We start from the raw sequence: 25407 nt of genomic DNA, 5'->3' as shown, positions 1-25407 counted from the left end.
CCCATGCTCACACAGGAAGGTTCCTGGCAGGTCACCTAACCCCTCTGCACCACACCATGCCTCACCTGCGAGACCAGGATGCTGCCTGGCTCCCGGGGATCCTGCCTGCACTCATTAACCAGCTGCTAACACCCTTAGGATTCCTGGGTGGAAGGAAACATGGAAATACAGAGTGCATTAAAGCAGGGATGTCTACCTGCACCCCAAAGCAAAAGTTCTTAGTTACCTGCTTGGGAACAGCTGGGTAACAAGAGGGTAGCCTAAGGAGCTGTGAATCCAAACACACCATTTCCTTCGTTTACCAAAGCGCATATGAAGTGCTTGCAAATCTTATGGCAGCATTTATTTTTGGACAACTATAGTTAGTTAGTTAGTTTTCTAGCAAGCTGCCAAGACTGTGCTTATGTGTGAGCATTTCCCAGCTATAGCTTGTTGTAGTCCTTAATTTAAAGGATGGACATAACTTAAAGACAAAAAAAAAAAAAATCCTACTTGCTTATTAGCAGCTAAGTAGCCATTGTAAATTCCACACATTTCACACCAGAGAGAGCAGGAGCTGCCTGAGATCTGATGTATTCCTCTCACCACCTTGCCTCCATAACTCTTGCTTGTGGAGGAAAGCTGGATTCATTTGCTTCCCAAGTCAATCAACAGAGTTCATGAGTCAGCCAAGGGAATGCTGAAAAGCAGGAGGGTACGCTCCTGCCCCCAGGAACTGATTACGGTGCCTCTTAATTGTTCCCAGATTCTATTATCCCCGAAGAGAGGAGCAGCACCAGCCAGCTTGTTGACAACATCCACTCCATACAGCCTACCTCATCAGACATACAGAAATTTGCAATTTTGCAAACCACGGATTTGTTGAGACTACAATAGTTAGGTTATTAAAAAGAAAAAGTTAAGTCTTACAGACATCTATCAGAAAAATCATCTGTCTCCTGAGTCAGAGCTGCATATCCTACAATTTTGAGTCTGTTTGTAATCACACAGTCAGAAAGCCATCTGATACCAGGGCAGTTCAAACCTACAACCAGTATGGCACTCTGCATATCACTGATCCAGACTTTCTATTCTCATTTTCTACCAATTCCAGTAGCCTTTATGCTCATTTTTTTCCCCTGTTCCCCCCCCAATCCTCACCCAAAGAAGGACACCCAAAGCTTTATTTCATTCTTCACTCATAGTTAACCGAAGTATTTTTGTTTTTACACAGCTGCACGGCCTCACTGCTACTTCTTTCGTATCACCCCTGCAGACTGTTGACTCTCTGTAACAGTTCAGGGGATGGTGTGTGAAGAAGGAAGTGCTACTTTTAGGACTGTAAAAACAACCCCAGGTCTGTGCCATTATTCAAACCCTTTATAATAGTTATTAAATGAGTAATCACATACATCTCCATTACACTTCATTCAGTACATGGGAGTGTGAGACTAGGAAGTAAAGACAGCTGTTCAATATTGATTTTTATCCTTCTTATTCTCTATGTATCCCTATGCCTAATTTGCTACATCACTTCCAAGCCTGGCCACCAAATAAGCTATTAATCGCTTCACAGACCTTTTTCTGTGGTGGCCTCCACGTAGCATCTCAATCCAATAAGCATTAATTCTTTTCTCAACCTATTTACAAGTTAAAGATTTTTAATCTAATTTTACAAATGAGAAATTTGGGGGGGGGGGGGGGAGGATGACCAACGCTAGCAAAACTCACCACTCAAGCATCCAGTAGTTGCACCTCTACTTGAGATTATTCTCCCCACTCCCAAAAAGAATCCCACAAGCCCCTAAAGAATCTCACAATGCCACTCGGCATTTTTATGGCAGCATTTTAAACACAATAGAATTTTAATTCTTAGTTTTACCAGGACTACAAGAAGTTGGGTAGGTAGCAATACACCCCAGAGGCAGAGAAAGCAAGGCAGAGAGAGGTGCCTTGACCAATGCTGCTCAGAGAACCTGTGGCAGAGGCTGACTCTTCCCTGCAGCATTGTTACCAATTTCAACTTCAGCACCAAGCTCTCAGCACTTTCTAAAGCTAAAGTTTGGCAATACAGTTAAGATAGCTTCAGTGCTGAACCAGAAATGTCAGAGCAATACCAAGCATAAATGCAACTCCACAGTTTAGCTCTGTACTGGCTGGCACCCACAGCTGTTCCTCAGCTGGCTAATTCAGCAAATGAAAAACACATCCTTATCTGGATCATCTGGATGACCAGCAGCTGGGGATGGAGGCGTGTGGAAGGAACCAGGGCCCCAAGCCAGAGCTCTGGAGCCCAAATGGGGAGCGAAGGAACATTTGCCCTCTGTGCTTCAGCTGATGCAGTAACTTATGGGGCCTGTCCGTGATGCAATCTGGGACTTCATGCCAGTCTCCCTTAGCTTCACCTATGTTCTTTCCCAGCTCCCACAATAGCTTGCAAACAGTTGTGTTGCCACAACTGGGGAGAAGCATATGGTCCGAGCTGCTTTGGGGGAGAGCAATGCCACCAAGCTGGATAAATGAAGGTTTCTCGTGAGAAATAGGGCATAAGGAACTCACCCTGAGCCACAAGTCAGTCTGGGTCTCTGCAACAAAGATGAGTGCTGAGACTGAACATGCAACTCTACATCAGTATGCTTCTGCTGGCAAAACCTGTCCTTATTCCTACACCTCTTCCATTCATTTGAGGGCTTCATTTTAAGACAGACAACCAAACCAATTTCAGTTAAAACCTCAAAAATTTAGCTTCTTCAATCTGGATCATTCCCCACCCCCACCCCACCCCCACCCCCCACCTTCATAAGCATGGCCCCACAAAGGTGAACTGTGGATGAAAAGGGGATGTGCTCTCTTAGGGTAGAAGAGGGGAGAGCCAAGGACCTCACACCTGCATTGCCACTGGCTAGACAGACATGGCACTACACCCTCACTTAACGAAAAGACATCCTTTCTTTTCCTGTAACAGCTCCCATCTCTCATGTCTTGCCCACCTTCACACTTCTTCAGCAAATGAGGCGAGAACCACATAGGCAACAGCTTCGTTTGGTGCACAGCCTTGGTTTATACTCTCAGCACCATCTGCCCCTACAGAGCAAGCACTGACATTGTCCCATGGAGAAAGCATATGATCCTGTAATTAAAAACAATCATCATCTGCAGGTACAAGGCGATGGATGGATGTTGCGCAGGCAACAGTAAAACTATAGTTTCCTCTCAAGTAATTGAATTTGTAATCATTTAGCATCCATTTCAACACAGAAAACAATAATGTACAATAAAACACTTACTAGCATGTCACAGCAGTGGTTGGAAGCAGCCACCTTCTCTACCACTGCTGCCACTTAAATACAAATTACATTGAAGCCCTCACTGCAGGACAGAAACACTGAAAAGCATTCAGGAACAGCCCAATTTTATGGGCAGCCTACCCAAAGGAAAGCAGTTAAAAGTGCTTTTTTTTTTCCCCAGAGCTAATAGTTAGCTCTTCAACCAGTTACATTATGGTTAGCAGTTGGATTTTCATGGTATCGCTATTGCTCACAACTGCCCTATTAAGAAATTTGGGATTCTGCTTTAGCTGGTGACATTTTCTATATTTACAACAGCACTGAAGGTGAAGCATTGTTAACATTAATTAAGAATGTGATATTTTCATTATTAAAATATAAGAACCAAAAATGAGGTTTAAGTTTGATGTCTAGTCTGAGCTGGTGCACTCAGTTCCTCTCCATCATCCACAGAGAAAAACACCTTCAGAGTGATTCATGCCAGTCTAAATAGACTCATCTCTCAAAGATCAATTTCTTTCCACTGACAGTGATGAACACCTGCATGATCAGTCTGACATGACAGTCCACTTTGAACACTAAATTATTCTTACCCCTTTTCTCATCCCCACCACTTATTCCAACTCCTACACCATGGTATGGCTGGCACAAGTGTTTGGCGGGCCATTCTATAAGCCAGCTCATTAAACTAATCCAGGCAAAAAATAACTTGGGTTTTTTTTAATCCACCAGTCAGATCAGCTCCCTGACCTATTTCAGTGTGGTCCCACAAAGAGTTGTGCTGGCACACCTGAGAAAGTGCTGATAGGGATGCAGGGACTAGACAGTCACCTAGCTTTCAGGCACATAGAAGCAGATGAAATGAGCTAGGTCTTAAAAAACCAAAGGCCAGAATTCTTGGGCTATCTGTTCTCAATATTTAAAAAAAAAAATCTTCTGGTCTGTTCTCAGGTGTCTCTGGCAAGGCAACAGTTGCTATTTTGTGTGTTCCTTACCCACAGGTCCCATTTGGAGTGCTTGCATGACTCCTGAAGTAAGGTATCAGTGCACAGGCAACAACCATCCCTCAAAGGCAAAGCAAACTATTCCCTACAGAATGAGAAAAAGAACCGGTAGTTTCCAACCTTGTCTTATTACCAGTCACAGTTGGAGTGGAGTTTCAAAAAAACACTAGCAAAAGGTATACCCCCTGCCTCAGAACTAAACACCCTTGCTTCCCAGCTCCCCTTCTGACCAAGCTGAATTTCAGCAGTTTTAGACCATACATTACTAAATGTGCTCTTAAAACAACTCTTGTGACAATTCTGCTCTCTTTTTTTGGGAGTGGGAAAAGGGAAAAGAACTGAGAAAATCATTATGCATTCTTCAGACGGTGGTTAACCTAACCTACTCTTGGCAACAGCCTCCATCCAAGAAAGAGGTTGGACTAGAGACTTCCAGAGGTTCCTTCTAACTATATATTTTTGTGATTCTATATTGGGGATTCCTTACCAGTCTTTCCTGAAATCAAGTCTTGACCAGCTTTCCTTTCATAACGGTCTTCACAGATCATTTACACCTTCAGGGTCTTAGCCTCCATTTAACATCACCTTTCTCTGTTCAGATGCCTTCTTTCACCCTGTTCTCCATGTATGACATAGCACAAAACCAGGTGCACGCCATGGAAAAGCAACAACCAAAGCCATTACACCCAGGGCAGGACACCAGTGCAGCAATACTCCATCCATCATGACCAAAGGAATATGATGGTGCTGGATGCATCTGTCTGTATGAATGCTAAGAGGTCCACACAAAGGTATGGTTGAGTCATGTTCAACACACCTTGGACCTTTTGATGGAAGAAAAAGGCATTAATGTACCCAGGCTAAAATGAACCCGTCTCCAAGCTGCCACAGGTGTCACTTCCCATCCTGCTTCTTATTACATCTGAGAAAAAGTAGAAAAATAGATCAGGGAATCAGAATGGTTCCTTACTTCCCAGCCGTAAGGGAAAGGCCAGCAGAGGAGAAGATTCCTTCTTTCTGGTTGCAGAGGAGCAAGCTACTCTTGGGGTGCCACAGGTCAGACCTCATATACCCCGCCTACAGGGGGAGGAATGGAGACTCTCACTTGCACTCTTTCTGGATGGGAGTCCCAGACTGCAAATAGGAGGTTCTATTTGGCAGCTGGGTATTTGTCCTACAAGAGGGCTCTGCCCTAGATAATGTCAAGCATCTGCCTGTTAACAGAAAACATCATCACCCAAGTACATCAGTTCCTTGGCTCCTAAGGAACCCAGAAACATCCCCACGCAGCTCAGCATTTCCTACCCATCCCTGGCGCCTCATCCTGGCCCTGCCAAGCCACGAGGCTATGCCAGGGCTCACACGCAATGTGATAACTTTTGTGCAGGACACCCAGATAACTCCTCAACATCCAAGCACATTGTCTTGGCTCAAGTGTGTATAACCCAGCTAACTTTTTCGGGTGGCAGTGGGGAAATAAGCACGCAAAACAAGAGAAGATGGAGAGCTTGCAGAGTCCCTGCCATTTGTTTAGCTCAGACACGACTTCAAGCATTGCTGCAATTGTCTAGAAATCAAACAAGTGGTTGATAGCACCAATTAACACCTTCCAGCATAACAATACCTTCATCTCATCTCTCCCCATTCTCTCAACAGTTTAACATATTGGCACCCTGAATGACTTCTCTCCCAGACAGCAGACAAACAGCAATGTGGAGGGGAGCGAGGACTGAAGGTATACACAGTGCCCTAGCATGAGAAGGGAGGCAGTACAAAGTACTAGCAGTTATAAAATGTTATAATAGAATAAAAAATTAGGACTGGACTTGAGGCAGCCAAGAACGTGAAACCAGTCTAGAGAAATATTTTTACTCAGACTCAAAACACTTTTTGTTAATAGCTACAAGCTGAGAAGATTTTTTTAGACTGACCTTTCACTAAAGAATACAGTGCCCTCTTCGCACAGGGGGAAAAGCAGCCACACGAGCAATTTAAACTGGGGGGAGATTTAAAAAAAAAAAAAACAAACAAAAAAACCCTTAACATTTTCTTCTGAATAAAGAAGCAATAAGGACAAATAAGTTCTTGTGCTTATGTTACTACTTTAAGCTTCTTGTGTAAATGTAAGTTTGCAAGCTCAACCACATGCAGCAGTCTTGCATTACAGAAGCACGTAAGACTGTTCCTATAGCACTCCATATTCAGAGTACAGACTGGGTACCACGCGGAGCAGCAGTCAGCTCTAGTTAACAAACAGGGGATATCCCAAAGAGAAAACTTTGGTTTCAGATGAGACACTGCTTTTGTGATTACAGCATAAATCTGGAGTACATCGACTTGAACCCACTGGACTTGCTCCAAATTTACACCACTGTGACTGAATACAGCATTATGCCTGACAGGGAGAGGAAAAGGTGAAAAAGCTTCTGTTTTATTCAACACACTGTTTTATTAAAGTAATAGGACCGTGGATGTGAGATTCCCAGGATTAAAGCAAAGCCAAGTTTGTGGACAGGCAACATCTATTAGATCAGATTAGAACTGGAAAAAGTAAACAGCTTCTGGATACAGAGCTGTTTTGTGTTTTTTTCCAGAACTTGTGCTACTATTTAAAACACTAAAAAAATTATCCTTGCCTGAAAAGAAGGCTAATTACCCTTTACGGTGACACTGCCCATCCACCTTAAGATTCAGCTGGAGGGATAGCTGCAGCTTGGGCCCATTCCCAACAGGGAGAAGCCTCAGGCTTTGCTCCTCACCAGACCCCGGGGAAGGACGGCTGCTGGGAAAGGAGCAGTAATCCCAAACCGGCTAAACCAGGCCGCCTTCCACCACAGCCCAAGGGCCTTCGCCTCCAACATTGAAATGCTAATCTGACTTTGTAAACCCATAAACAAAAACAAAGAGGACACAAGAGGTAAAAAGCCTCCCCTGAACTCCATCCCCAAACCAAATCTCCAGCATTCAGGCTCTGTCCTATGAAGCATGATTTTACCCACAGGAGTGGGTCCCACAAGCTCCGATATCAAAATTGCTGGCAGGCAGCATCTTTATGGTCAGATGCATTTAAATGGCCACTTTCACCACACACTAGAATATCCTTTGTTTCAGAAATCTCCTCAGAAAATAGCTTTTCACTGCAACAACAGGCCAGGCACAGACCGGCTAGCCTTACTTATTGCCCTTTTACAACAAGACACCATCAAATATTAATAATACTAAAACCTAACTGGCTTCTCCAGCTGGGTTCAAGCTTGACCCTGCATGCGCTGAACACACTTTCCCTGCCTCCCCCAAACCCACAATTTTAAGACCTATGCCTGCCTACTTGCCCACAAAATGGGGGCAGCACCTTCCAGAGACCCTGGCTAGGAGTCAGAGGTGGGTACCATAGCTCTGAGTCTCCCACAGGATGGCATGGGGCATGCAGGAAGGACAGCAAAGGTCAGCTGGTGGAGAGAACAGGTCTCGTGGCTTCCCTTGGAAGTGGAGATGCTAAATCTCAGGGATCTATAGGGACATGCGATCCCAAGGCTCACTGGCCCTTCTCTCTGCTTTCAAACCCTGTCAGCATACCCACATCTGCAGAGAGTCAACACAGAATCATTTCCCTACTGGAGGGAGCACCACAACCATCTAAATTACCCTGAAAGCTGCCCTTTTGTTTCCCATCCTCCCTGTTTTCTTCTATCTCCTGACCTGTTTTTGCAGGCATTTCGGGCTGCCTGTCATGTGGAAGCCAGATTTTAAAGACAAAGCAGTGTCTCAGATATTTATGTCTCCGCTGAGGATCAGCTGACTCCAAGGGCACTGCTGCTACCACTGATCTTCAGGGGAGAAGAAAACAGATCCAGCAACACGGACCACAGGTAAGGGGAAAGCTGTACTGCATGCCACAAATGGAGGAATGGCAATTCCTTACTAGGGTAGCTGAAGCCAGCCATGGTTAACTTAGGCCAGAAGGTCCAAGGGCTCTTCTCTGCCAAGTTTAGTCTTGGATGACAGTGAAATGTGCTTAATTTGACAGTTTCATTTTAACATGTACGGGCAAAGTCTAGAAGGAGACAGTGGCAGCAACAAGGGAACAGAGTTGGATTATTATAAGGTAGCTTTTCCTGTTGCCTCAATCCAGTGCTTAGTACTAAAGCTGCATACAAAAAATTATAGATGTTGACTCTTCACCCTAGCAATGAAATAATCGAAGTTATTAGTGTGTTCAACACAATAATAATATTCTCACAGGTTATAAAAATTAGCCTCTCACTGTAAATTTCATCCTCTGTGCAACATCTCTAGCATTATGGAAGCTGAAAGCTTGGGCACAGCATTGGGGCTGGAAAACACAGGGAAACTTTCTGCTTATTACTCTTTTCACATTTAAAAAAATCTATAATAAAGGAAAGTTATGGCATCAATATGACTTCTGTGTCCTCCTCAAACTATAGGAAATACACTTGTATTCCTGTGAGCATGTACAAAATGCGGTTCCTCAAGCAGCCACTGAAGCAACAGAAATAGGTGGTCAACAACAAGTTTAATTGGTGGAATTCTGTCAAATGCATGGAAACAACCTGGCTTGTCTGGGGCTGTGTGCCAGTGGGGATGGGGAAGAAGAGTGCTTCAGAGGTACAGGAGATCTTCTGGTCTTCGCCTGACTTTCTCCTGAAGAAATGTGAAGTGCACCTTTCTCTGCTATTACTTTGCTCTTCATTAGGTGATACAAAGCCATGGGCTGGTTTACAACACATGCCTGGGCATCAACTTCCATAAGCCCAGTGCATCCTCTAGGTTATTTGGGGACAAGATGTGTTGCTAGAGCATTGCCAGACATACTGATCACCTACCAAGTAGGCCAAACACCAACTAAACTGGGGGGTATAATAGTATGTCATCTTCTCCTCTCTAGGCTCTTGATAAGAAAAGACCACCTTGGCGGTCCAGCACTGGCTACTTCATGACCATCACCCCCCTTCTGCTCAGTCCCCACATTGGGGAAGTTGGCCTCTCTATTTCACACAAGTGCACCCCAGGCACGCAGGGCAGTGAAGGGTTAATTTAATTAGTTCTCTGTGTGCTCAAAGAATTACAGGCAACTTCATTTAATTATTAAGTAGCCAATCAGGTAATCTCTGTATCTGATTAGCACACTAATGAAATAATGTCTTCCAGTTCAAAGCTGTCATTCCAAATCAGGAGACAGCCCTTCAGCTAGAAGGAAAAGCTGGCCAGGTTTCCATGGGCTCAAGGCTTTGGATTTTGGAGAGGGGATGGGAGCAGGGAGTGGAAACATTTCTGTCGTCTCTGCCTCTGCACAGAACAGGGCGGCTCCCCCTTCCAGATGGGTGGGCACTTGGTTCCAGAGAGGCTCCCTGATGCTCCAGAGGCAAGCATCCTGTGTCACCACCACCTCGTGTCCCTTCTCTTGCACTCCCAGATGCCCAGGAAGGCTCCGGTTGACCAGAGCCTGGAGAGTGCCAGGCCATTAGGGTATTGCCTAGACACTGCCAACTGAGAGATCTGCTAAGTATGTGGGGCATGACTCTGCTATGGTCCACATGGGAGAAGTGTCACACAGCAAAGCCATTATAGCACTAAGAAGAAGCCAGAAACCCGCCTCCCTCCCCCATGCCACGCTCTGCTCCTGTGTCATATGCAGTTATTTCCAGCCTGGGGAAAAGTGCAAGGCGGCAGCTGTCACACGAGGCAAGGACTTGCCCCTTTTAAACAGGGATTTCAGGACTAAATGACCCATTACAATTAACACAGCTGCAAGAACTGGGACACTTCCACACAGCCCGAGAAGGGCTTTGGGAGTGGGGGAGGAAAAGAGACAATCAGAGGGTTAGGATCATACTTCCAAGACCTGGCGTGGAGTCTCCCCACCCTTCTGCTTTTTAAGTATTAGCTCAGCTGTCCCCTTCCAACTGTTACTGCTCAGCCTAAGCCCAGCGAGGCAGCCGAGCCAGGGCATGCAGCCCAACCCAAGCCCACCACACCACCACCTCCATTGGCCCCTTACTCGCACGACCACTCCTGCTCAGATCCAACTCAGAAACTCCTTTCCCAAAGAGCAGCGCCGGCTACTCCACTACGCAACAGCAGCACGGCTGCTTTTTGCATAGCTGCACACGTGCTAACTTTTAATTAGCTAGCCCAGGTTTATCAGAGGAGCTGCAGCAGGATGTGGTTCAGCATGACAGAACCATCTCAGCGTTTATCCGAGGAGCCTGGCAGATGTTGCTGTCCAAGCTCAAGCCTGTGCTGCTGCCTCTGTACTTCTGTGCGTCCTTTACTGCCAGTTTAAATGCTAACTCAGCTCCAACTGCCGCAGCTGCCAGCGTGTCTTCGCATTTCTGAGCGCTGGATCACCTTCCTGGTGACGTTTCCCCTCTCCCAGAACATTTACCAGGAAAAGAGTGGAACCTCCAGGATGCTCACACCAAACAGCACTAGTTTTAAGTCACCACGCTGAAAACAAATACAGAGAGAATCCCAAGAGGAAGCAGAAAAATTGTGAGCAGTCCCCAGCCAGCCAGGCAGCCAGCTGGCTTTCTACGAGAACGCTTAAGTGTTGACACTTTTTGTCGACCCTTTTTTTCCTGAGCATATCCCATGAACAAGAAACAGCGCTGCCGAGAGGGAAGACTTATCTCCCTCTCTTCTGTCTGCTGACTACAGCCATTCCAAATGAAGGAAACCGGTTAGATCAAGAAATTCAGGCTTGGACAGCACAATGAAGCATCCACTAATAATCAATCCCTTCACAGCAGCCTTCCTGCCAACTGGCTATGGACTAGGCAATGATTATAAATTGCAGTTACTCCTCCAACAAAAAACAACAAACATCCTATGGCGGTCCACGTTCATCCTTTAATTCTGAAACCAGTCCCACTTACAAAAAGACGACAAGTCTTTCTAACTGCCTGTCCTGAAAAAAAAACTCAGCCGTGAAACCCAAAGCTGGGTTCATCCCAGCTTGTGCTTCACTAGTCACAAAAACCCCCCAAAAAATGATAAAACTTGTGTCATTAAAGTTAGCAGAAAATTCTAAAAACGCTGAGGGGGTGATATTGCCTACCAAGATACTGTTGTCACCCTCATATTTCTGGCATCCTGCTACCTCAGGAAACACACACAAGAGAACCTGCCACAGCAGAGCTGCCCCAACACTTATTAACCAACAGGCAGATGCAATTCGAGCCTGACTTAAGCACAAGCAACTGAAGCGGCCACCTGGGGACCCGCATTCCTTGACAGCTCAGCCACCCTGCACATTCCAGCCCTCTCATCCCCCTGGCCCTGAAAGCAGGTCAGGGAGGCACAGCATGACCTGATCTCCACCTCTGATATCACCAAGCCCTGTCCCATCCCCTCCTGCCACCCTTGCCACAGCCAGGCCACATGCACCGCCTCCCCCCTCCCCACGCAGAGCAAGGATACAGATACCCATCCAAGCATCTGAAGGGACTCCCTCTCAATGCCACAGCTATTTGTGGATCAGCCATCATCCAAAACTTCCCCAAATGAGAAAGTCCGGACATTTGGCAGGTCAGACGCTTACTACAGTGAGTAGTCTGTTCCGCCGAGGGACTCATAACACCCTCCCAAATTACACATTGCCCTTTACGGGATGCCGCAGCAGCTGGAATCATCTCCCTTCTCACATTCCTTAATAAGCACTTCCATCAGAGAGCAGGGTGGATGCAGGGCATCAGCTGCAGTTAAACATAACCAAGAGCTGGGCTCCCTTTCCCCATCCTCCGCGGCACTATCTGTGGTCTAAGAATATCCAGCACCACCCGTCCTGTTGGGGCAGGGGGAGCCAAGTGGTCTGAGCTCCCAGGCATTACAGGTCTCCCTGCTACAGGAGACTTTCACTCTGCCTCCCCCAAGCAGCAGCCTTCAGCAGGGCCCCTCAATAGCTGGTTGAGATCCTACAGATCATGGAAAGATAATCCATTGCACTACTAATGCACTACTGCAGCTGTCCATGGAGAAAATCCCCTTTCAACCAAAAAAAACCCCTCAAGCCCTTTGATCCTCTCCAACACACAATTATCTTAAGGGCAAAATAGTCTTCTGTGCCTCTGCACCTTGTATCAGGCTGAAAGAAAGGAAATCGAGACTGCTATTCCCTGTTTATTCTACATGGCTGCCCTGTCTGACAAGGCAAGCTGCTCCAGCCTCTTCAAGAAAATCCTGATGGATAGATACCTGCATTGCTGGGTGACCAGGGCCTAAGGGAAACTTTTTAGAGGAAAATGGTTGGGTTTGGTTTTTTTTTTTTTAAATAAAAGCCTGAATTTCTAAGGAAAATTAAATTTTGCACGTTTTGGTTTTGTGTCAGCTACAGTGAAGTTTAACCAATTTCAACTGCATGTTTGGGTCTGACTTTGGAAGGAACAATTTAAAGGATCACCATCAACTTCTATTTAAGCTTTTTCTAAACAGAATGTTAACTTAAGAAAAAATAAATATAGCAATATAGTACCAAAAAAACAAGCCCCAAAATTCTTTTACAGAGGCTGATTAGGGTTCTTTCCCAGATGCCCCCCTTGCTGCATGACCTCTTGTTACCTGTGCAAGTCTCACTCCACCTGCTACCCAGGGCTGCAGTGTGATAAGCATTTCTTTCAGCAGAAGGGTCAGCTATAAAAAGCCCTTCCCCTCCCCGCTGCCTGTTTCCATTCCCGTGCCACTGCTTCAGTCATGCTGGTACAACCCTTTTGTGGGGCTGTGGAGGGAGCCAGCTGAGGGAACTGCTTCTGGTTAGATGTAGCTCACTTAAAGAAAAAGGTGTTGTGGTTTTTAATCCAGGTGAGCAGTTTTACTGCCATCCATGATGAGTGGCAGGAGCTGCCGTGGGAAGGCAGCTTGAGAATTGATGTCCTCGGTTTCCACCAGACACACTCATGAGTCCACACTAACAACACAGGGAGAATGGCCACATGATGTCAAACTCTCCAGTGGAGAATACAAAAATAGGAAATAAAAAAAAAGTAACATCTCTAATGCCCTGAAATCCTATTAATTTCAGAGGTATTCACAACTGCACTTTATACAAGGATTTTTAGAAAACTCATCTAGAAATCCCAGCAAACTATTACTCCCTTATGCTCATTTCTCCATCAGTCACCCATTAATAAGTTTCGAATCCTTGGCTGACTCAACCAAAAGCAACAGGAGTGCTGGAGTCTTGGACATGCAGTTTCTACAGAGTGCTCACCATACCTGGCCCCTGCAACCATCCCAAACATGTTTACATGCCAATGCACACATGTGGCCTGGGAGCTGCATAGGACAAGACATGATCTTCGCAAAAGCAGGACGCAGAAAACAGAAGTAAAGAGAAGCGCTGAGAAATATCAGATGCAAGGACATGAAGGGCTGCCATCCTCCATGGTCAGACTGGAAACCCTTCTGAAACAAGACTCACTTTTACTTGCAAGTACAATATAGTTTGCATTTGAAAATGCATTTCACTTTTACAGAGTGCCCTTAATGTTACTTATTCAGGGGTCATGAGGCAACTTATGCTGGGCCATTAAGGGTTAGACATAAGTGACGTCTGAAAATACCACAGGAAAGCACAGAGGGGGTCTTGCTTGCTGGGGTTTTTTTTCCTTGCTTATTTTTCAGCATTTGAACCTTCCCAGCACACCAGAAGAGGGAGCCTTTGACTCCTCTTCCATGCTCATTTGTTTTGTATTAGCAACAATGACAAACTCTATTAAGAGTCAAGCTCTTTAAGTGAAGTCTCACCCTTTGCCTCCTAAAACAAACAAAAAACCCAAGCAAGAAAACGCCCCCTCCAACCCTCTTTGCCTTGTATTATGGATAAATATTTTTGCTGCCACACAACTCACTGTATACTGGGCTCACCAGAAATGAGAAAACTGGCTCTGCCTTCCAACCCTTTGGCCATACAAAGCTCCAGCCCCCTTATGGCAGGCTTAGCTGGAGCGAAAAAGCCAGAGAATTAATGGCTTTACCAACGAGGAGGAAAAAGACTCTCCAGAGCTCCTTTTACATCCCCAGCCTCAGCAACCAGAACTAAACTAATGCTAGAGTTTCAAGAGCCACAGCAGATTGACCCAGCAGCTTGCAGCCACCAAAAGCATGAGGTCCTACTCCACCACAGGACTACGCCCCCCCCGCAAAAGCCCAGCCAGGACCCAGCAAGTAGCTGGGCTGGCACTGGGGAAGGGGCAGACCACAAAGTCAGAAGCATGGTTGGGGTGAGGGCTTGAAAGGGAGTGAGATCTTCCTTCTGGCAGCCCCCAAAACCAAAGCTTTGGGTTTCACTGCTCCCTCAGCAGCACATGTGCACTCCTTCCCACTGGGCTGAGCACACCCGGTCAACCGCACTAATGTAAAAACCAAGGACTCCCCAACCACCACCCTGTTGTTGCCTAACTAAGCTACATCAATATAGGGAAGAGATGAATCAGTGTAAGCACACCTACGGTGAAGAGCTTGCACTGTTTAGATCAGTCCCAAAACTACATTAAACTGGTGGCCTGGCCCAAGGCAGAGGTGGCCTGAGGACTGTTACACCCCTTATGTTTCAAATCGTTTGGTATTAACTTTACACACTGCCTTCTCCAGCCAGACCTCAGCAGCCCTACCCGGAATGATACCAGTAACTTTGTTTTTTTCAGTGGAAAGCTGGTGTTTTAGCTAGGCATTTACAGTATATAAAGAGTTTGTCAAGAAGTTGAGCCAGCTCTGAAAGGAGTTGCCACTTTGGGCTGCAAGGCCACCTCAGAGCAAAGCAAAGACCTTGACCGCCACCAGCCCATAGCATCAAGTTATTCCCCCATCCCCGGTAAAGGCAGACTTAAAATCCCCCCAAAAAGCAGAAAAACATGTGTTCTGGCAGTAAGCAAACTACACTAGGACCACTTTTCCCCATCAGCTGTTTTCTGTGCCTCACACAAAAGGCTGCAAACCCCTCCTAATTGCAGGAGCCCTCCACCTAACAGACCCTGCTCTCAGGGCCCTCCTCCCCAGGAACTGGGGGAGAACTGGGGCACAATAGGAAGGAGAGCAGCTAAAGGGAATAGATCTGTTAAATTAACACATTTTCTGTCAACCAAATCAGCTGCCCCTAGTGCTATTGTTGGTGAAACAATGGAGACCCCAGGAATGGGCACCCATTAAAAGGAACAAGCCTGCTGAAAGGATACACTCTGAGGCACAGCCTTGTGTGTTTAACAGGATTCTCTACTGTAAGGAAGGAGGAATCACTAGGCTGCATTGTTCCCACCACCACAGCAGATGCTGTTGCTTCTGGTAACGAGGAAGGGGGAAAAAAATTAAAACATTTTCATACCTACCTACAATACCAACCTACAATAAGGTTTATACTACAAACTTTTAATTTGGGAACTTTTAACTCCCTGGCTGTTGTCATTTCTGCCTATAGCCCTTTTCTTGAGGAGATTTTTGCCTGAAAGAAGTCTATGAAAGCATCCATTGCCATTACAAAAGTTAATTCTTCACCCTTCATGCAGGCACTTAACAGATGCCAGGGGCAGAATGGCACAGCTATGCCGGCATTATTCGAGGGGAGAGAAAGACCGCAGTTAAGCAGGTCTACATATAAAGCTGCAACACTTTAACGGTGTTACTTTTAGCTGGTTTGGATAGAGCAAATTCCAAAAGGAACAAACTTTTGAGGCCTAATTTAGATGCGCTATGCAGAGGTTTACATCAGCTACACTGAATTGGTACAGGTTTGTGGTAATCAAGTCTTTGTAAACAAAGCAAACTGTGAAGTCATATTTAAGCTACTACACAGAGTATCTTCCCCCCCCCCCCCCCCCCCCCCATTGGGGAAAGACTTCCACCAGATTATTTTAAATTGTTTTTTAAACAAATTCAGCTTAAACCATTAAACTTGTGGGTGCACAAACATGTCAGCTAACAGCAGGCATGATTTTCAGGGTCAGTTGTGCTAGAGGAAGAGGCAATTGCTTCCAACTAACACCACTAGAAAATCTGTAGTATCAACCTTCACCTACTCCATCCAAATCTCCAAAATTCTGATCACATTCCTTTTTCTCTTCTGCCTTCCACTGCTACAGTCACTCCCCAACTCCCCTGTCACCTAACTCAGATCCATTCAAAATGTTGCTGTCAAAATAACCTTCCTCGTCCATTGTTCAGACACCCTTTGGCTGCGTGCAGTCACTTCTTGTTCCTTTTCATAGGCTTAAGATAATGTTTTAACTCACATATCAGCCTCCTGAACTACCTATTCCTTCTTTTTGTATCCAATTACACTAGAGTCTCATTATATAAAATGTAAACACTTGTTAAAAAGTTTAAGATCTACGGTTGGGAAAGATGTGACTTGCATTTGAAATGGAAACTGATATAATGCTTTCCAATTTCCAGACCACTTGAAACAACAGCTCTGAGAAGTATCTCTCTGCCTCCCCCTCCATTAATCTCAATGAACTCTAGAGTCCAATACTGACACGTAGAGTGTTAATGATTCTATTATGAGCAGAATAACTAAGGCAGCAAAAGTGAAGACCAGCAAAGTAGGAACTGCTGCTGAAACAGACATGGGGAGAGGGATGGGGCACTGCCAAAGCAACAAAACCAAACAGTGGATGGGACAGGTAGAAAGAACAGTCAAAACAATACTAAGCCTCCACTGCATTCTTGTTTTTTAAACTTGATTTTCAAGCAACAAGCCTGCACGCTCTGCTCCGATGAAGCCAATGCTGCCCCGGGGAAAGCAGAGTCACTGTGGAGTGACTGGTATATAACCCAAATTCATACACCAGTCCATAAATGTGTCTCTCTGCACAATGGGGTTGACACTTTCTTTTCAGTATGTTTGAAATCCATCATTTTTTCCAACCCTGTCTACTCACCGTACAGCACCTCTCCCTGCACTGCCGATGACTTTACCTTTCCTCAGACAATTTGCTTTTTCTAAAGCCAGGCACTTTGCACAAGAGTGAAGTTTTAGTGAGCAGATCTATTGTTCACTCGCATTTCAGACAGTCAGTGCCCACTCCCTTCCACTTTAACATTGCCTACTGCCAACAGCAAAAGGGACGAACATCCTAATGCCTGAACTATTCTACTGAAAAGGCATTTAAAGTAGCTCAGACTTACCCTCTATGAGTAGAGCTGACCTACATGAATTCACTCATATTTTGGTCAGCCTGCTGCACCTGCTTGTCACATTGATCTTAATTAGATTCTAAATTCTTCCGATCAGCAACTACCTGGCCATCTCAGCTATCATACAACATAACGAAGCACCAGTAGATGTTGTACATGCTACTGTAATACAAATAACAACGGAGTACCAGACCAGAATAGCTATGGAGGGGTGAAGGCTTAGCACTCAGGTACTGTACCACACTACCTGTGCAATTAACTCCATACAAACCACTGACAGAACAGGAAAGTTGTGCCATTTTGGTGTCACAGATCACAAAGGACTCAACCAGAGGGCACAGAGCAGTGGGCTCCACAGAGAAATTGTAGCAGGACCTAACATGACAGGAGAGTGGAGGTTCAAAGCATATTTGGCCATCCTGTCCTCACTAGGAAAAACACATTTTTCAAAGTATTAAAACTCTAACACTCCTGGAGTTTAACACATTAAAAAATATTTTTGCTTTTAAAGCTTCACCAGGTTCACACAGATAGAACAACCCTTTATTCTTTGCTCTCTCCTTCACATGACCACAGCACAGTTCTCCCTCTCTCCACACTCTTCCTCCTCCTGGGGGATCCACAGGAACAGTAGCAGCCGCTGGTTTGTAACAGCCCCATAATATTTCTGAGAGAAAGAGCCCGTTCAAGAACCAACACGGCAGATACCGCACTACAGGAGGAAAAAGGTGGGCAATAGCCGCCGGTGCCCTGTCTGTGGGTGGGAGGAACATACCTAAAGGTAGAGCCAGAGCCCAAAGTGCTAGGAAGGGGCAAGAGGCGAGGAAAAGCATCTTAAAGCAGTAGTGAAGTTAACAGCAGAGGCAATTTGCCCAAAGGCGCTTTTAAAAACCACAGGAAAAGATTTATGTTTTCCCTGTGTAATGTGGCTTTTCCCCCTTTTCCAAATAAACTAAGTTAACAACAATGTTTTGACTATTTTCAAGCATGTTCTGGAAAGTCACCTCCCCTCGACCTACCCGGGCAGAAGTTCCTAAATGTTTTAGTCCACAGCTCCTGGGAGCACATGCCAAAGAGCTGGGTGGCCGCGCCACACTGGCTTCTGTCCAGTGTTTTCACGTTGTGCTGAAATACGGTTGAAAACATTAAATATTCTCCTAATATTTTTGATACAAACAATCCCTACAGCTGGCAGGAGGATATTTCAGTTGCAGCAGGGAGGGCACAAGGCCAGGAGACACTTTGCTACAAGAGGTGTCCCACAGTACAGTCAGTCCTGAAGAGAGAAACAATTCACTTCCTACCATTGCTTGCACTAACTTGACTGTGGAAAGCATCCTTGTCACTCAAGGCAAGGCCTACCGAAAAATGACATGCCCCATACAGTCAGACCTTCTCTCACTGGACTGCTGTTAGAATAGGTAGGGACAAACCCTCTCAAGGCAGATTTTTACAAACCACCAAGAAAGAAACCACAACAACCAGACCAACACAACTAAAAGCCCACTTTTGAAATGGCATGAAAGTTTTCTACAGCAGATGGCCGACGAGGCAGCCATTTAAAAGGGGGGGGAGGAAAAAACCCCACCCCAGAAGGCAGAAGCACTCTGTGCCATCCTCAGAGATCCACGGAAAAACACGGCATGAAGCCAACCGCATCCTGGAGCACCCGCTTCTGGCCCACTGAACTTTTGACCCGCTGGCAGTAGCTGAACCCCTCCCGAGTCCATCGCCGGGTGATGCTGCAGCAGAGATTTGAAAAGAGGAGCCCCGCGCCTCATCAGGCGCCTGCATCTGCCAGAGCCAGCATGGGGGCCGGCTGCGCCCACCCCCTCCCTGAACAATGCCCAGGGCAGGGCCTGATGGATGCGCTTCTTTCTTTCAGTTTTGGACACCCCTTCCCCGTAAGTCTCTGGCTATGCACTGGTCCAGCAAAAAGAAAAACAAAACATCTGCTTCCCAGGTTTCTGACATCCAGCTGCTGACAGCAGCCCCACATCTGGAAGCTTCACTTTCTTTCGGGCCAATAAGTAGAGGGCAAAAGGCTTGCATTTAAAGAGAAGAAAAAAGAAATTAAAAAAGCTCTGTGCTGCCTCCCTGTACTAAAGCCCCCAAACTTCTCAAATACCATCAGCAAATCTGCTCGGCACAGGAGGGATGGGTCCAGATGGCCTATCATTACAGAGCCTTCCAGTTAGCTATGGGCAGACCCACCAGAAGAGAAGAAAAAAAAAAAAATCGGGGGGGGAGGGAGAAAAACAAAAGATAACTACAGCTTTAAAAAAAAAAAACCAACAAAACCATATTGGAAGATCAGGTTTTGTCTGGTTTGGGGACTGCAGAGACTGTAGCAGTGAAACCTTAACCTCACTGCCTGCTAAAATCAGAGAGAGCAGGGGATATTTGTTCCAAGCAGAATGAAGGTTTGTTTAAAACTTTCCCTTTCTGCAACATTGTTGTAAGAGTTTAGCACCAAACTCCCCTCTGGAGATACACCAGTATCGGGGCGGGGCGGGGGAGAGCTACCAACCAGGATTTCACTTGAGAGGAGCTCAGCCCTCTTGGGAAGAAGAGAGTATCCTCCAAGAAGAGCCCATTGCATCCAGAGTTAGGCCATCCCTTATAGATACTGGGCAGAGTCGGACAAACATTTGCTGCGAAGCTCAAGGAGTCTGAGCATGACCACCCTCCAGCTGAAACCCTCTGAGCCCAAGATCTCAATTTCTGCTCCCACACACAAGAAAACAGGTTCACTGAAACCACCTGTTTTACTTTGCATCCAAATGGACCAGGGCACTCACCCCTGGGTTACCTGTGAGGGGCAGTAACTTTTGAGGGAAGGAGCAGTAACTTCCCAAACCACTTGCATTCGGTCACGAAGCACACCTCCACACAATAACCAAAGCTAAAGCAAGAAAGTGTCATTTATAGATGAGCACGGTTTCGTTCACTTTTTGATGGCTCGCTTGGGTTTTATTTCCCCCTAATATTTGCCTCAAGTCCTAGCATTTGCCCAAACTTCTTGAAGAACGGCCACCTCTGTTTTATTCAGACACCCCTGAAACTCAAAGCCCATCTCAGAGGCAACAGTGAGATGGCCAGAATGGGCACCAGCACTCCCAGGTCCAAAACCAAGAGGGAAAGCCTTCTTTATGCAGCCAAATAAAGTACAAACCAAAAATCACACAGAGCAGTACTCTTAGAAAAAAGATCGAGTCCCATCGCTGGCCATTGTTTTCACACCACAAACTGTTTGGGCAAGCTCTTTGTGCAAAGCAGTTCTCAGAGATCCTCAAAACCAGTGATGAGACTGGAACACCTACGCCAGGCAAGGGGTAACAAGATGGTGAGCTTCAAGGAACAGCAAGTTTTGAAGCTGCCTGTGCTGGGCTGCTCACACCATGCCCAAGAAGGAGGTTTTACTCCGCATGCCTGAGGAGGCCGAGTTCTGACAGCTGCATCCGTCCTCTCACAGCATCCTGATTTTAACCGCGACTCCCACCATCCTTCGGACAAATGCCATCCTTTAAAACCCATTTCTGCCAAACACTGCAGGCCATCCACGCGCACAGACGTTTTTGGCGATGTTTTCAGTGGCCTGCTTCTGCTCTGCAACACTCCCAGAACCAACCTGCACGCGCTCCTCGTCCCAGGCAGCCCCCAAAAAAGTAAGTTAATTTGTTCCAAGTGATGTTAACTCCCCCACCCTAAGCGTGCTCCGGGAACCAAAGGGGAGCCCACATTTACTTCATTTGTGAAGCAAGCCAGATGCTAATTGCCTCCAAAGGTGAAAGGCTAGTGCCTTGGCCCTTTTATCATTGTAAATTCAGGTTCCTTCAAGACTTTGCTGCTGCTGGGCCCGGAGAGCCTCCCCCTTTAATGGTCTGGCATCAATAGGAGGGGGAGGGGAGTTCCCTTTCGCAAGAAGTTGCATCATTGAGAGACCTTATCCCCTTTCAAGATTTCGCACCGCATAAGGGATTCCCCCTCTTCAGAAATTCACATCCTGCTCGAGGAGTTTTGCTCTTTAGGGCTTCGCGCATCCCATTGAACTTTTAAGCATCTTTGGAATTCGCATTCACGGGGCAATTACTGTCTTTAAAAAACACACGCCACCGCGTTATTCACCCGGTTTATTGCCAACGCGCTGGCAAGAATAGCTTTTCACAGCAAGCACAAAAGATTTCCTACCAGGACACACTTTGTTTGTAACATTTGTAGCCGGAGCGCAAAATATTTACGGAACATTAGCCACGCACACGAAAATAAGAATTAAAAAGAAAAAGACACAAGAAAGTTACAGAGGAAAACGGGTAAAAAGGTACGAAAGCCGGGAGTTTTGCCTCCGCGGGGGACAGCGGCGGTGGGGGAGGCACCGTGGCTCCCCCGGAGCCGCCGCGGAGCCGCACAATGAGCGGCGCGGTGCCCCGCGGGGCCGCCCGGCCTCGCTGGGGCTTGCTGGGATGCGGGAGAAAGACCCCCCGCGCCCCCCCACCCCGCAGCGGCACCGGCCAGGTGGGGACCGCCTTACCCCCCCCAACAAAAGGGGCCAACTTGAGCACAGGCTGAGAGGGCTGGGACCGCCTCCCCCCCCCCCCCCAACAGCCGCGGGTACCCCCGGGGGAGGTGGGGGGTTACCGGGCCGGGCCCGCCTCTCGCCGCCACCATTTTGGGCACGGGGGACCCACCGCCGGCTCCGTGCCGAGTCCGTCCCCCCCCGCCACCTTTGTGTGCGGACACCGGCCCGGCGGAACAATGCGGCCCGGCCGCAGCCGGCCCCGCTCCGCCCGCGGCTGCCCCCGCCGTGCGCCCCGCCGGGTACGGAGCCGCGGGCGGGGGGGGGGGGGGGAGGGGGGGGGAGTCGGGTCCTGCCCGCCGCCTCCCACCGGCGCCCCGAGACGGGCGCGCCGAAAGTTTGCGAGCGCGCCCGGGAGGGCCGGGGAAGTTGTTGGATCTGCCGCAGGCGGAGGGAAGACCCCGCGCCGCATCGCGACGGGGTCCGGCGGTTCACCGCGAGGGGGAGGTGGGGGGGCGCCCCCCGCTCCACCGCCCGCCGGCGCGGGGCACGGGGAGCGGCGTGCGGGACTCGCCGGGCAGCGAGAGCACAGCGGGGAACGGCGCCGCGGCACGAAAACGGCCTCGCGGGGCCGGGGTCCGACCGGCCGGCGGCTGTCCGGCGGGGCGCGCCCCGGGCGGGGGGACGGCGGCCGCGGGGCTCTCACCTCGATCTCGAAGTCGGGCAGGCGGAAGGCGGTGCGGAAGAGGGAGCAGAAGTGCGCGATGGCCGGGACTTCCCACCAGGAGCGGAGCTCGTCCAGCGCCACCGCCGCCTCGGGGCCGCCGGTGCCGGCCACGCCGCCGCCGCCGCCGCAGCCGCCGTCCTCCTCCGGGCACATCTCCCGCGGCTGCCTGCCTGCCTGCCCGCCCGCCCGCTCGCTGCCGCACTCCGCGGGCGGCTGCGTGCCGCCGCCGCCGCTCGGCGCTCCGGCTCCGCCCGCCCCCCGGCGCCACGCCGCTCAGCGGCCGCCCCCCGGCGGCCCCGCGCTGCCCCCTCGCTGCCGCCCGCGCATGGGGCGGCTCGGCGCCGGCGCGGGGGCGCTAGGGCCGGCGGGGGCGCTGCTGCTGCTGCCCCTGCCGCGGGCGGCCGCCGCTGCGCGGGCCCATCCTCCTCCGCCTCCCCGCGCCGCCGCCCGCGCCCTACAGCGCTGCCGCCGCGCCGCCGGGAACAGATGGGCCCCGGGGAGGGGGGGGAGACACACGGGACCCGGGAGGGGGGCGGGGTCCCGCGCAGGGGAGGGGCGGGGCTCGGGGCGGGGCTCGGGGCGGGAGGGCGAATGGGGAGGCGAGAGCGGGCCGGGGGGCGGGGCGCGCCGGGCCCGGCGGGGCGGGGCGCAGGGAGTGGACAAAAGGCGTGAGGGCGGGGCGGGCGGGGCCCAGCGGGCGGGGGGGGCTGCGCGGCGCTGCACGCGGAGGGGGTGGAGCCGGCGCTCATCACAACAACAGGCCCCCGCGCCCGCCCGGCCCCGCCCGCCGGGGTGTGGCCACCGTGGGGCGGGCGGGGCCGGGCGCTGCCGGGCGCGGGGCGGGCGGCGCGGAGGCCCTTGTCCCCTCGCACGCGGCGGTTCACTGCGCCGCCCCCCCCTCACCGCGCCGCGGAGGGACGGGGCGCCCCGGCCTCGCCTGGGCGCTGCCCGCCCGCTCCCCCGCCGGAGCGAGGCGAGGCGAAGTGCCCGGGGCTGAGCTTATCGAGGAGGTCTCGGAGAGCGACCCCGACGACCTGGGAGCCGCCGCCCCCCGCCTGCGGCCTGCCCCTTGCCTCAGGGGTCACCCGCCTCTGCCCCTCGCTGCAGCCCTCCACCCCGCTTCAGTTCTCGCCTTGGGCCTCGCCGGTGTCCGGCCTCAGCCTCTTCCCTCAGCCCGGCTGGATCTCCTGCTCCGGTCCCCAGGGCACTGGGGCTGGCCGTCGGGCTGCCCGGGACAGTGCCTCAGGGACAGTGCCTCAGGCCCGGTGCCAGGCCTGCGTCCCCTGTCCCGGGCCCCCTGGCTGGTCACCAGGGGTGGCTGCGGCTGCGTGGGGTGGCGGGGAGCTGCTGGGTGCAGCAAAGAGGGAACCCTCCAGGATTTTTGTTCTCACTTTGTATTTTTGAGTGAGGGAGCCCAAGCAGCACTTCTTCAGATGCTGCTGCGGTGTGGAGCCAGACACCCTCCTCTGTCCTGAGGCGCTTTAGTGTCTCACCGTATGCCCAGTGTCTCCATTTCTCCTGGCCCTGAAACAAAGAGGGTAACACTGCCCTATTTTGAAATCTGTTGCGGAAAATCATTCAGCAACAGATAAGTATTACCTTCTTATGGGACTGCCCTGGTGAGGCATAGAGCTTCAGCGAAACAACAAGCTGCTATAACTTTGCATGCTGTCACTGCATCACCTTACAACCTCTCAGTTTGCCTCTGTAGACCAGCTTCAAAACAGTTGCAAAGTATGACTGTGCACAGCTGCATGAGCTTAGGGTCTTAACCTCCAATGAAACCATTGTAAAGCTGGTGTTTAACCACAGTTCAGAACTTCCTTCCTTCCACTCCTTCCTACCTTAGCGCCAGGACATTTCTGTACTAGTCCCACTTTTCCTAGCCTTTCCTTTCCTTTATTCGGTTAACTTTCTCATTTTTAGCCTCTCCCCTTCACATCTTGCATTCCCTTGCTATTTCCAGTGCCATCTCCTCCTGGCTGAGCGTGACAGGCTGCTGCTCGTGAATGTGCGGGCTCAGCGCAGAATGGTGGAGCAGAGACGCACAAAGCTCAGGCTGGGGCTGAGGATGGTTAGTCCAGAACTGACTAGACTAATCCCACGGCCTGGTGATCACCAGCGCGGATGCAAGGAAGTGGTGAAATGCCTGAGATGGGGTGGGAGGGGGAGCAGCACCTCCCCCTTCAGGAGCAGCCTGAAGAGCAGCTGGATTAGGCTAAGGGGAAACCTCATCGCAGATGTGCTGCTCCATCTCTGACTTGGAGGCATCAGAGAGGGAAAGGCCAGTGGCATCAGTCAGCATCATCATAGTGCTGCTGAGCTAATACCAGCTGACACAGAGCAGTCTGATTTCAGAGTCTGCAACCTCAAGCATGTACTTTTGAGACTTTCAGGGTTTTCTCTCCCTGTTTTTCTTCAAAATTAACTTGGCAACAGAGAATGAGGGGAAGGCATAAGCTCAGTGCTGTGCCCTAGGCCACTGCCTAACAGCCTGACCCAGGAAAACATTGGCTGAGGGTGGGAACAGATAGTTTAGAGAAGAAACACATCAAGAGACAGCAGTGCAGCTCAGCAAGAATGACAAGCTCTAATTTCATTGCCCTTTTCCATATTGCAGGATCAAGGGATACCCAGTGAAATTGGAAGGAAGCAAATTTAAAATGGTGCAAGGAAATATTTGTACTAAGTGTAATTAACACATGGCGTTTGTTACCATGAGGTTTCATTGAGGCCAGGAGATTAGCA

General features: G+C 49.3%; 1 protein-coding gene across 2 annotated transcripts in view; it reads right to left on the bottom strand.

Annotated features, from left to right (window-relative positions):
• Positions 1-22843, bottom strand: part of CECR2 (CECR2 histone acetyl-lysine reader) — a 95000-nt gene extending 72157 nt beyond the window's left edge. For both annotated transcript variants that reach the window (XM_074871715.1, XM_074871716.1), the window contains exon 1: positions 22639-22843. In XM_074871715.1, coding sequence (XP_074727816.1) covers positions 22639-22812 — 174 coding nt within the window. In that variant the 5' untranslated portion in view covers positions 22813-22843. The remainder of the gene's footprint in view (positions 1-22638) is intronic.
• Positions 22844-25407: the final 2564 nt, after the last annotated feature.

This window comes from Strix uralensis, chromosome 5 (assembly GCF_047716275.1).
Source record: "Strix uralensis isolate ZFMK-TIS-50842 chromosome 5, bStrUra1, whole genome shotgun sequence".
Lineage (NCBI taxonomy): Eukaryota > Metazoa > Chordata > Aves > Strigiformes > Strigidae > Strix > Strix uralensis.
This window is presented reverse-complemented; position numbering and strand designations above follow the sequence as displayed.